At 47.5% G+C, this 12,103-nt stretch overlaps 5 protein-coding genes across 5 annotated transcripts; 2 read left to right on the forward strand and 3 right to left on the reverse strand.

The window, feature by feature from the left end:
• Positions 1–39: 39 nt before the first annotated feature.
• PtA15_10A293 (uncharacterized protein) lies at positions 40–1,806 on the reverse strand (the record flags this gene model as incomplete). Its single annotated transcript, XM_053160454.1, has 10 exons — positions 40–189; positions 278–356; positions 432–518; positions 614–632; positions 736–907; positions 1,011–1,198; positions 1,269–1,349; positions 1,454–1,501; positions 1,600–1,694; positions 1,757–1,806. 10 exons carry the CDS (start codon positions 1,804–1,806, stop codon positions 40–42), a joined length of 969 nt encoding a protein of 322 aa, XP_053024427.1.
• A 96-nt stretch (positions 1,807–1,902) lies between these two features.
• On the forward strand, positions 1,903–3,061 carry PtA15_10A294 (uncharacterized protein; the record flags this gene model as incomplete). The annotated part of the gene is made up of 4 exons (XM_053160455.1): positions 1,903–2,095; positions 2,161–2,659; positions 2,745–2,821; positions 2,889–3,061. The coding sequence occupies 4 exons, from the start codon at positions 1,903–1,905 to the stop codon at positions 3,059–3,061; spliced, it is 942 nt and encodes a 313-aa protein (XP_053024428.1).
• Positions 3,062–9,633: 6,572 nt separating this feature from the next.
• On the reverse strand, positions 9,634–9,991 carry PtA15_10A295 (uncharacterized protein; the record flags this gene model as incomplete). The annotated part of the gene is made up of 2 exons (XM_053160456.1): positions 9,634–9,663; positions 9,764–9,991. The coding sequence occupies 2 exons, from the start codon at positions 9,989–9,991 to the stop codon at positions 9,634–9,636; spliced, it is 258 nt and encodes an 85-aa protein (XP_053024429.1).
• Positions 9,992–10,020: 29 nt separating this feature from the next.
• On the reverse strand, positions 10,021–10,338 carry PtA15_10A296 (uncharacterized protein; the record flags this gene model as incomplete). The annotated part of the gene is made up of 2 exons (XM_053160457.1): positions 10,021–10,182; positions 10,291–10,338. The coding sequence occupies 2 exons, from the start codon at positions 10,336–10,338 to the stop codon at positions 10,021–10,023; spliced, it is 210 nt and encodes a 69-aa protein (XP_053024430.1).
• Positions 10,339–11,524: 1,186 nt separating this feature from the next.
• PtA15_10A297 (uncharacterized protein) lies at positions 11,525–12,103 on the forward strand (the record flags this gene model as incomplete). Its single annotated transcript, XM_053160458.1, has 3 exons — positions 11,525–11,597; positions 11,690–11,944; positions 12,048–12,103. 3 exons carry the CDS (start codon positions 11,525–11,527, stop codon positions 12,101–12,103), a joined length of 384 nt encoding a protein of 127 aa, XP_053024431.1.

Raw genomic sequence — 12,103 nt, forward strand, 5'->3', positions numbered from 1 at the left:
GATAGGCTATGTATACACGGGAAGACATAGAGCGAAAAATCAACAGGCCAGATTGGTCACCCGCACATTACCTGCCTTCTCGTCCCCGGCGTAGGCCAAGACGTATTTGGACGGATGCCAGGCAATGCTATTGACAGGATAGGTCAAGTTGTCGATTTTGCGGACTTGCTGCCCTGTTGATACCGCCGACTATGGTCCGACACGCGCAAGAGAGATGTCAGTTGTTTTTGGGGTTGCATTTGTAAAAGAGAAGGGGGGGGGGGGAGAGGAGACTGACGACGTCGATAAAGAAGTCTTTGCCCGCAACCGCGATGAAGTCGCCATCATAAGAGAAACTGATCGTCCGTACATCCGATCTGTGTTCAAGAATAGGCGCAATCATTCGCATCTCAGCGCGATTCGCATGCGGATTGAAGGCGAGAATGGCTCACTCCAGATGGGCAAAGGTGTTGACGCAATAGAATTCTTCCAGGTCGATCAGGCTGACTATTGAATCAGCGCCACCTACCGCGATGTATCTACACACGCATATCCGTAATTAAAGAGCCAACCATGCGACTGGCGTTGAGATAAACACATTCTCAAACGCTCTTGCATGATTTCCTAGACTTACCGTCCTCTAGGGTCAATATCTAGAGGCAAAAAAAGAGATGATGATCGTACAGTTAGACGAGATACTTGTTATTTTGTTTACTTGTTCAATTCTTGATCAACAAAAGACAGAAATTGACATACCGATGCAATTGATGACACAAGCATGGGCTTCGTATCGGTGAAACTCGGTTAACTTGGCAGCGTCACCTTCTCTCGAGAACGCGTAGGTAACCACGGAGCCGGCGCCGGTGGGCACGAAGAGATAGTCGCCCGAATGGGAAAAGGAGACCTCGTTGATTTGATCTTTTTGTCCCTTTAATCATCATCATCATTCATTCATTTGTTCATATTACCAATTCCATCTCTACTCTTCCCGATAAATGCTGGAACCTGAACAGATGAGGGAAGGGACCAACTTCACTGGCGGTAGGACTTCTGGAATATTCGACGTGTTCTGCGAGTTTTTTACCGGTCGAAGAGTCGTAGAATTGGAGCCGGTCTTTGGAGTCTCCGATCGCGACGATCGACGCATCCGGCGACCAACAGAGATTGAGGAACGAGAGTTTCGAGTCGTTTTCGACCGTCCGGATCGGTTTGGATCCCTCTACACATGCCGAGCCGGTAGTACATCGGTCAATGGGGGAAGGAGAAGGAAATCGGTGGATGCTCCTCACGTCGGATGTCCCAAAAGCGCAGCGTGCCATCCTCTCCCGCGCTGGCCAGTCTTTCAGGATGAGTAGGATCCCATCGCAACTCTGGAACAGAAAGAGACGGTTAGAGCCTCCTGTCCCCTATCTCTCGCTCTCTCGGTTCTCCTTTCTCTGTTGAGTGAGTCTGTGGATGGTTGAAACGAGCATACGGTTGATCCGACTGGAATGGCCCTTGAGTTCGGCGGATGCCTTGCCGTCTGATCTAGAGATAAACGTCCGGGGTATGGTTGGAGGATGGCGTCCATGGCTGTTAGTGGGGCTCGCTCTGATGGTGGGCAAAGTAGGGGCAGCGTACAGTCAGCTCGCTCTGGGTTCCATATTCGTATCCCCTCGTCCTTCGATCCGCTCGCCAGTTTCCTTCCGTCGACCGACCAGCTGAGGGTGAAGACACTACAGCGGACAGGGGTGAGTTCCTAGGGTGCGGCCACGGCTCGACGCAGAGAGAGACTCACGGCCCGGTGTGGCCGGGGAGCAGTCGAGTGGCGGGTGGTTTGAGAGCCATCGGCGTGGTTCCGGGTCGAAGTGGCGGGCGAGCGCCGCACTGGAGGCTTCCTTACCGCTGCCCCCGCCCGCCGACTCCCGCCGAGAACCACCCACGATGGCCAGCCTCGCACGACACCTCCGGCCTCTGGCTGCACGCCCTCGTCTCCTCCGCAGGACGCTTGCCACCGCCACCGGGCAGAAGCCCAGACCGGCACCCTTGCAGCTCGACGGGCTCAACGACCATCCCGAGCAGCCCAAGACCCATTTCGGATACAGGGACGTCCCTGAGCAGGCCAAGCAAAGCCTGGGTATGTGTGTTCCTCTGACTGCAGGCCGGTGCCCGGGAGGCAGAGCTGACGGGCAGTGGATCTAGTCGGGCAAGTGTTCAGCTCGGTGGCATCGTCGTACGATGTGATGAACGATGCGATGTCGCTCGGGATCCATCGATTGTGGAAGGACCACTTCGTCAAGTCGCTCGACCCGCATGGGGACATCCACTGTCTCGATGTGGCCGGCGGGACGGCGGACATCGGGCTGAGGATCCTCGACCACGCCCGACTGAGCCACTCCGACCGCCAGACCAAGGTCACCATCCTCGACATCAACCCGGACATGCTCGCCGAGGGCCAGAAGAAGGTCAACCGGACCATGTACTACGGCGGCGACCAGATCCAGTTCAAGCTCGGCAACGCCCAGGACCTTCGAGCCTCCGCGATCGAGGACAACTCCGTGGACCTCTACACCATCGCCTTCGGGATCCGTAACTGCACTCACATCGATGCTGTCTTGAAGGAGGCCTATCGGGTCTTGAAGAAGGGCGGGAGGTTCAGCTGTCTCGAGTTTGGCAAAGTCAACAACCCCTTGTTGGCCGGGTAAGTCCTCCCCTCTCCTCCCCCCTCTCCACAGCAACAGACCAGACGCTCACACTCCCCCGCCCCAACCATCCCCCACCCACAGAGTCTACGAGATGTATTCCTTCAACGTGATCCCCAACCTCGGCCACATCCTTGCCTCCGACCGCGACTCGTACCAATGTAAGCCCATTTTCAGACTCCTTTTTTTTCCTGCTGTGGACTCTGAACGAATCATTCATCGCTGTAGATCTTGTCGAGTCCATCCGGCGCTTCCCCACCCAATCCAAGTTCGCCGAGATGATCCAGGAGGCAGGCTTTGTCCTTCCCGGCGCCCACAAGCATTTGTCTAAAGAGCAAAACAAGGCATGGGAGGACCTCACCTTCGGCGTCGCTGCGATCCACAACGGCATCAAGCTCTGAGACTCCCTCGTCTGACCCATCCACCAGCTCCAGACTTGAATCTCACTCCTGTCTGTGGACACTTTGTATATTCTCAGCCACACAAACATACTCAAAAGTAGCCTCCTATTTATTTATTCCCGTGCTTGTATCACTTGCTTCCAGTCGATGTGCTCGTGTCTCTCGATAGAGGCAGGCATGAGTCCCTATACCATGTCACGTGTCAATCAACCATGTTACCCTCTAAACTCAACAAAAACAGATGAGAATGTTACAACAATGATGTATCAGATGCCATATATATACTTGCTTGTTTGAAAGGTATAATCAATATCCTGTTATCCTTGCCTCATGGTTATGGGAAGGGCCATACTTTATGGCGGGTGGTTTGATACTCCCGAGAAAAAAAATGCTATTGGGAGACTTCTCTTTGACTCTGTAGGGGGCTACAGAGTCAGATCTACAGCCTCTGGGACTAGATTCTAGATTACAGGCTACAGATCTGGCTCTGCAGGGGACTACAGAACCAAAGGGAAGTCTTTCAAGGAATGTTTCCTGTGTCTGTTTCTACTCCTCCCGCCACTTGAACTGATACCGCTACATTGAGCCTAGGGGAAATTACTTGATTTTGCGTCCCACCAAACCTAAGCACTTTCTGAGAAGGGAAGGTCAATTTCAACAAGGGATGACTGCTGATTGTGCCATCGGCATGTGAAACACCGTATCCTTGAATCAGATAACTATGCAAGTCCTGGCCGTCAATTTATCCAATGTTTATCACACACTCGACAATTTAAAAGATAGTACGCATGCCTGGCTGTTTCTGTCAGACTTGCTTGGCTGAGGAATCAGCTGCTACTGCGTATTCTCTCCTTGCATATTTCTCTCGCTTGTTTGAGCGGCACCCTTTCAAACTTTGTATGCTCATACCTGTTTGCTTCTGCTGTTGACCGCCGGTTGATTATGTAAGACCAAGGCAAACATGCTGTGTAGTAATTCTTCCTTGTCCCTGATCAAGAAATCTTTGGATCTTTTCTGTGTTTCTTTCCTGAGTATTGATTTAGGTGCTATGGTAAATATGAGATGCATAAAATGGCTAGGAGCTGGTTTCTTTATGCTTCAATGCTGGGGAGGCATGATTCCTGAACCTGAACCAATGGAAGTGTGTAAGTACTAGATATACCCCTCCGATGAATAGCTAATGAAAGGGCGGAATTTTTGGATGGAAATTACATAATTCATCCTTCCTTGTACTGATTTCATGAAACACTCCTTCAGTCAACAATATCTATCAACATCCCTCATTTGAAGGAATCTCTTGGGGACCTAGATATAAAACTCCAAAGAAGAAGTATCACCTTGATAGGATAACAGAAACACTGCAAAAAATTGAAGGTAAACCCTTTTCCAAAGAATCCTGGTTGCTAGTTTGAAAAAAAAATGCTGATCTTGGCACATACATCAAACAAAGATGGTCAAAGTCGGTTATCCAACATGATAGGTATGTACCCATATTTGCTAACTTTTGGAATCAGAAGGCAACTGATTCCAGCTTTGATTAAACAATGATTATTGGAAGCAGTTAAAGACTTGGCTTCAATTGTATGCCACGGAAGGATTGACCTTGAGGGATCATGGGAAAAATACATGGTTAAGAGTAGGTTTACCAGAATTTCAACAGAGTCTAAATTTCCAAGCACTCCACTACCAGAAAAGAATGTGGAGAAGCTTCTATACAGCTGGTGCAGTGGGAGTTTTGTTGGTTGGACACGGTTAAGTACTGATCCCAAAGGTTGGGAGATTTTGGTTGCTAAAAGTACTGAACTTCAAAGATTGAAGGTCAACCAAGGAACAGTCAGCCTTGCAATTGATTTTCACACATTCTCAATGGCTTGGAAATCCTCTTTTGTTTATGACTCAATTGGTAAGTCAAACACTAGCTTCATCATCAGAAACTTAAGTGCAAGGCTTCATAGCCAATTCTGACATATTTGAATGACTGAAAATTATTTCATTAGCCTATGCATTGGTGCATTTCCAAATTATGTCTGATTGGCCCAAATTTAGGGGAAATGCCTTAATAGAAAGACTCTCCAAAACATGCCATCAAAAGACACTCTCAAAAGCTGATGCTTTCCAGAGGATAATAAAAATGATTAAAGTTGCCAAGCCATACAAGGAAGAGCCCATAAAATTTGATACAGAAATGGTGTACCCACTTCAAGCACTAGAGGATTGTTGGTAATAATTTCTTTTTCCTCAGTACATGATAGCTTTTGGGGTAATTGGCATGCCTGATAAAAATTTATGTTTTTGAAGTCATTTTTGTTGCTCAAGAGCTGAGGCAGCCATTTCATGATGAAGAAAGTTTCTTGATATTTTGGGAAAGGATGGATGAAGTTGCAAGGCAAAGTGGGTTAGAGGATGCAATGAAAAACTTCCAAAAAACTTGTTCCTGCTTTATCAATGGAAGGCCATTTGACAACTCAATTGAGTATTACAAACTTCTTTCAGAAATTGGTTCAGATATTCAAAGTGGAATTGAAGATGAGAAGAAGAAAGCTGGTTCTAATCAGGTCTTTGAGCTCCACAGATATGCAGGCCCAATTGATGTTGGAAAAATAAAAAACTTTCTTCAGGATTCAAATAAAAATTCAAAATCTGTTGGAGCAATGTTATTTTACAAAGTTTCATTAGCAATAAACTATGTTGAAGAGTTCTTGCAAGATGCAAGAAAGTCAAAAATAATCCTCAAAAACTTCATTCCCAAGCCCCGGGCCAGAAAATCACAACTACTTGTGATAGGTATGTCACTCAAATTTCAAGCATTTATGTTGAAAATATTAAGGAATCTTAATCATTTCTTTGATATTTCATCAACCTGTCTTCTTTTGATTTAGCATGCATTACCTATGAGAACCTTTTGCCTATATACCAGGACAATGAATCTGTAATAAACTACAACTTCAATGTTGAACTGGAAGGACACAAATTTCCTTTTTTGGTTCAAAGCTTTTTCTTTAAATTTTTGGGCAAAAACCATCAATCTCTCAGGAATCTTCAAGCAGAATTAACAGAGGTGGTAAGCACACTTCATGGAAGTTTGGAAAATCACTTTAGCCAAAAATATAGGGAATTGAGAACTAAAATTGCAAGGTTGGAGCTCGAAGCAGGAATGGGATTCCTCACCCCAGAAGAAATCAAAAGAAGATATGACAATGAAATTTTGAATGCAGTTATAGAATGTGAAGCTCAACTTATGCTTCCATATGACAAAGTTCTTCTCAAAGAACATAAAGTTTCCTGGAGATTGGTCAGATCATTAATTTTAGAGTACTTCAGCTCTATTAGTTTTCTAAATGCAGAGAAACTCATCAAATTGCTAAAAAAAGGTCAGGCACTTGCAAGAAACTCACTAATTATCAATCGTCTTTGTGAGTAAATTTATACCAAAATAATCTATTTGATCTTAACCTCAGCTCATCTAGTTGAATGTTCTGAAACCATAGATAATTGCATGATGATTAAAGATGAAGAAGAGAAGAGCCAAATTTTCCTCCATGTAGGAGAAGAATTAAAATTGCTCAAGGATAATTTGAAGCAAGAAGAGTGGAAAATATTATGGGACATATATCAATCAACTAGAAAGAAAATCAAGCCATCCCGTCACTCATTTTGGAAAGATCAGAATATCCAGAAAATTTCAAAATTGCCATATCATTCTGCCAAGATTTTGGATGATATATTGTTTGATTGTTCGAAGAAACACTTGCTTACAGAGTCCACAGGAAGAACTCTTGAAGAAGCTTATGGAGCAATCCCAAGGGATTATTTATCCAAAGAAGTTAAGCAGAAACTAGACATTGTTTGTGAACTTTGGAGGATTCAGGATGTTGACAGGAATTATGTGCTCAAGACAAAAGAGATCAAATAATTTTTCTATTATTTTTCAGATTCAAATAATAAACATCCAGGTTGAAAACTATTTCACAAATTAGAGCAATTCTAGAAACTCTGAACTTATTATAGTAATATTCTAGTTTTACTGGCGTGTTTGCAGCACCCAATAACTAACAAAACTCTGGGTAGGACAACTACCAACTAGCATCAAATTTTCCAATTCTTTCTTGTTGATTTCAGATGTACACAGAGACCTGCTGACACCCAATGTAACTCAATATCAAATTATGTAGAGCCAGATTTACTGGTTCTGGGTGATATCCTGAATTCTGTCTATTCAGTTTTTTTTGCATGTAATTTGTTCATTGTTTTGTGAAAGCTTTTTTTGCCCCGTAGTTTTGATAGCATGATAAATCTAACTTTAACTAGAGGCCAAGGCGGCTTCACCGCTGGAAATAAAATAGTAATCCTCAAGTATTTAATTAAACCTGCTACCCAGAAAGCCTTTGACCATCACCAATGGCCTGGGGGTGGATTAGATTTTTTGAATGAGCCTCAAGGCAAAGGAACTATATTTTCCCAGATTCTTCACTGTTTTCCAAATTACCAACTATCAATAACAACACTAGAGGCCAAAGCGGCTACGCCGCTGCAGGGTCTAAGCAGGTTTAAGCTCCCTGGTCCCTGCATGCCCCTTCCTTGCTGAATGGCCTCACCTCCACCAGATAACCAGTCCAACTCATTAGAATATTTTCAATCTATTGATTTCAGACAGGTTCATCAATCTTGGAGTTTGCTGCTTACAAAGTTAGGACTCCATAAATGATTATTATCTCCAGTTCTTTTGGAGAACCAAGCATCCCGTCCCCACTTGTAGTGTTACTATTCCAAAAAAAAGAGGGAAGAAGAATGAAAAAGATATCAGCTATGTGATCTGTCAGGTGTACTGGGGAAAGTAGGATGAAATGAGGCCACCTCAAGAAGAAATAATTTTAAACATCTTCATTGGATTCTTTCCAGTTCAAGGTTGGAGATACTTTCATCATGCTCTTCAAATCCGGATCATTCATAGTGGTCTGAGGCTACATGTCTAACCAACTAATTTTTTTAGTCCCAGACATGTTAACATTCATTCAAAATTGTGGCTCCTGTTCAGCAATATTCTTTTTGCTAAGGTGTGGAGAAGTAGATAGTCAAGACAGACAACCAATTGCTCATCAAACATTATAAACATTATGATAACCCGCGGCCAGAGGCAAGAAGTCCACACTCCAAAAAGCCTCACAAAGAATTTCGCGAAGAGCAAAGAGCTAGTTAAACTGGGCTCACAATGGTGTAGTTGATGGTGGGACAGTAGGGCTTGGAGCAAGAGGGATGTAGAATCATTGGTTGGGAGGGCAAGCGGGGTTGGATGGATCATGGAGGTCTGGGTGGGGGGCTGCAGAGCCAGTTGGTGATCTATCTGAGCGTGGTCGATGGAGTGGAAAGATGAGAAATCAATATACAATTAACAACAAAAGAACAAAAGTACCTCTATAAAGAATTATTATGTATATATATATGTGAGTGTGTGTGTGTGAAAAGCTTCCCGAAATCGTCTAAGATAATAAGATTAAAGAAACGGTATAAGGACAAACTACAAAGTGAAGAATCTGTTGCTGGTAGAGGAGTAAGGAAGATGTCAAAGTAAGAGAAGACAGCCCATATATGTATATATATATATTATATATATATATATATATATATACATGTAGGAGCACGTTAGGCTGGATCTTAATGGTGCGCCGAGGGCCAACAGAAAGTCATAGATGGGGCCGAGGGAGCGTAACTCAAGGCTCGAGATGACGTTTTCAATCCGGATCACCTGGTTCTCGAGGATCGCGGCGAGAAGGAAGCCTTCTCGGCCAGTTGGTGTATGTATACCACCCCGCCGAGAGGAAGCCCTCTTGGCGAGCTGGTGTACGTGTTCCAGCCCGCCGAGAGGAAGCCCTCTGGGCGAGCTGGTGTACGTGTTCCAGCCCGCCGAGAGGAAGCCCTCTGGGCGAGCTGGTGTACGTGTTCCAGCCCGCCAAGAGGAAGCCCTCTTGGCGAGCTGGTGTACGTGTTCCAGCCCGCCGAGAGGAAGCCCTCTCGGCGAGCCGGTATATGTATACCAGCCAGCCGAGAGCAAGCCCTCTCGACGAGCTGGCGTGAAGCCCTCTCGGCGAGCTGGCGTATGTATACCAGCCAGCCGAGAGGAAGCCCACTCGGCGAGCTGGTGTATGTATACCAGCCAGCCGAGAAGATGCCCTCTCGGCGAGCTGGTGTATGTATACCAGCCAGCCGAGAGGAAGCCCTCTCGGCGAGCTGGTGCATGTATACCAGCCAGTCAAGAGGAAGTCTTGGCTGGTGTCCGCATACCAGCCCGCCGGGAGGAAGTCATTTTGGCAAGCTGGTGTACATTATACATACCAGCCCGTCGAGAGGAATCCCTCTCGGCGACAAGCTGGTGTGTGTGTACCCACTCGCCAAGGCGGCGAGCTCTTCGTCGGTGGACTCCAGCCGGATCGGGTAGGTCAGCAGATGCCCGTTCAGGAGCTTCAATTTTGGCCGCTTCGGCGCGCTCCCTCCGCTCCCGCCTGCCCCTCCGCCCTCTTCTCCCCCGGGACCGGCTGTCAGTTTGTTCGTCTGGTGCGGCGAGCTGGGGCTGAAACTTAAGGGCGCATGGACCGTCGCTCCGGACACTGTGACCATTCGGGTCCAAAAAGGGACATTGTCAATCTCCTTAAAATCTTACATAATAAGAATTGCTTGGGGAAAAGGAGGAAGGGAGAGAGGGCGTACCAGCCTCGAGTCTGATGACCAATGCAGCCAACTGTCTGATGTGATTGACATCCAGCATCCTTGGGGCCGGTTCATAGACTTCATCGACCTTGGAGTCGGGCCGCCGAGCGAGGCGCCCTGGTTGTTGATTCTTCCGGCCAACGAGCGCGGATAGATCAGCGAGATGAACTCGGGCATCTCCAGGCCTTTCAGCCGCTTCTTGCCGATCTCAGAGACCCCGAAGTCCATCTTGCAGATTGATGCCACATCTTGGCGTGTCACTGGGGATCTGCTTCAAAGTGCGGGTTACCCCAATGGATGCCCATCCGCACGGACAGCCCGAAGGCTGAACTTGCCTCAGCAGCCGCCAGCGGGGCCACGCCGCCGTTCGTTGAGTTCCTCGAGTTCGACCTCGCCAAGATGGCCGCGGGGAAGAGGCCCTGGCGAATTGCTGAGTAAGGCGGTGCGAGGCGTCGTCAGGCTCGCAAATGGCAGGGTTCGCCGGGGCGCCTAGGGAGTGGATGTGGCAACGGGGTGCCTCGTCCTACTGAGGCGTGGAGATTGTAGTGAGGGATGGCTGGAGGGCGGACAGCCATGGCTGCAGATTGGAAATAGTGGGACGGTGGGCGGTGGCGACGGCGTGGCATAGAGTCATGGCCAGAGGGGTTTTACGACTGGTGCGGTGTATTGTTGAGGCTGGATGCGGGTATAAATAGAGCGGAAAGAAGAGGGGAGAAACCCCAGGGGCATTGGTTTCGTCCTAACCCCTCCTTGGAGCGCCCTAATCACTTGATTAGGCCCTCCTTGCAAAACAAAACCAACCGGCCCCTATTTGCTTGTTGCTGCGGCACGGCTGGAGGGTCGTCCATAGGACTCCTGAAGTCTTCGGGGACATTTCAACAGACTGCAGGTGTCTTTAGTGTATTTAGGGGCCTGAGGCCTCTGAAAAAAAATTCCTCCTTCAACCTTAAACGACAAACGCCCACCAGCAGCCAAAAAAAAAAGATCGCAAGACCACCGCGTGGGCAGCCGTTGGCCCCCACTGGATCTGCAATGGGGGAATCGTTGCGACTCCAAGCACCCTGCCTCTTATACTCATTTGGACTTCCACCCTGAATACAAAATGCTCCATTTTTCCATTGACACCCTGCACATTCGACGGGTTTAGCATTCCACTTGCACCGCCTTCACATTATGTTGACGGTGATTGCTTTTGGCGGCACTGCGCATTCAACGGATTTAGCATTCCACTTGCACCTTTTTGAATCCACTTGCACCGCGTTCATCACATTCCACTTGCACCACGTTCAACAACAGGAGTTAAACATTTCCATGTCCCGGTTGCCTTTTTTAATGTTCACCATAGTGCTCAGAAAAAGCGACGAAACAAGCAACCATCACCCACAATACCTCATCCTCATACGCGTCTGTTCAAGGTATGAGTTACCCTCCTTTGGTAACATCGGAGGGCCGGAATCAAACAGTGCTTAATACATCTGTCAAGTAAAGCTTTTCCGGCTACCAAGTTAGGCCGCTCAAGACACCGTGGCCGAGGAACTTTTAGAACATTCATACTTACCATTACCGGAGCAGTATGCTGCTCCCGTGAATCAGGGATGAGATCTGTCGGTGCAAGTATGAACCCCTGTAAAGTCAAGCACCTGTCACTTCTTATTGCTGAGCACCACTGCACGCGATGCCTTTTACCAAACTCACTGTCAGCTCAGCAGTCTACGTCGCAGACCGTCCTCGCATTGGCTCAAACAACCTATCATATGTGGCATGTCTTCAGCCTCCTCCCGTCGCGGTAGCATCTTCATGACCACCCTACTCAACAGCTTGGCGAACTCGATTAGTCAATCCAACGGCAACCGGGGCTCGATTGACGACAACACCCCAAGGATTCGAACCCGTCCAAGTCTGACCGCTTGTCCTCATCCTTCCCAGAGATTGAAGATGACATCAACAAGGGCTTCTTTGATTATGTCAAATTCCCTCCTGAATTTGGTGTCCTCAACAACCTCGCCCCCGCCCCAAGCTCATCCACCCCCACCTCCACTTCTGGCGCTGCTCCCCCTCAGCCCGCTCCATCCGCCCTGCCTGACCCACAAGGTAAACAACCTGTTCGGGCACGTGGGCTCAACTTGCAGACTTTTCTGCGCTCAAAGCTTCAGGCGCGCACCTTGATGGCTGAACGTACCAGTAAGAGAGTTTCAGCTCAACCCTGCCGTCTATTCCTCTCTCATTGTTTGCTTATTTCCCTGCTCATTTTCACTGCTGCCCATCAAGATTCATCACAATTCAGAGAGAATATCTCCACATTTGAAGATCAAAATGACAAGCGTGTTGAGGATGGCTTAG

This window comes from Puccinia triticina, chromosome 10A (genome assembly GCF_026914185.1).
Source record: "Puccinia triticina chromosome 10A, complete sequence".
Classification (NCBI taxonomy): domain Eukaryota; kingdom Fungi; phylum Basidiomycota; class Pucciniomycetes; order Pucciniales; family Pucciniaceae; genus Puccinia; species Puccinia triticina.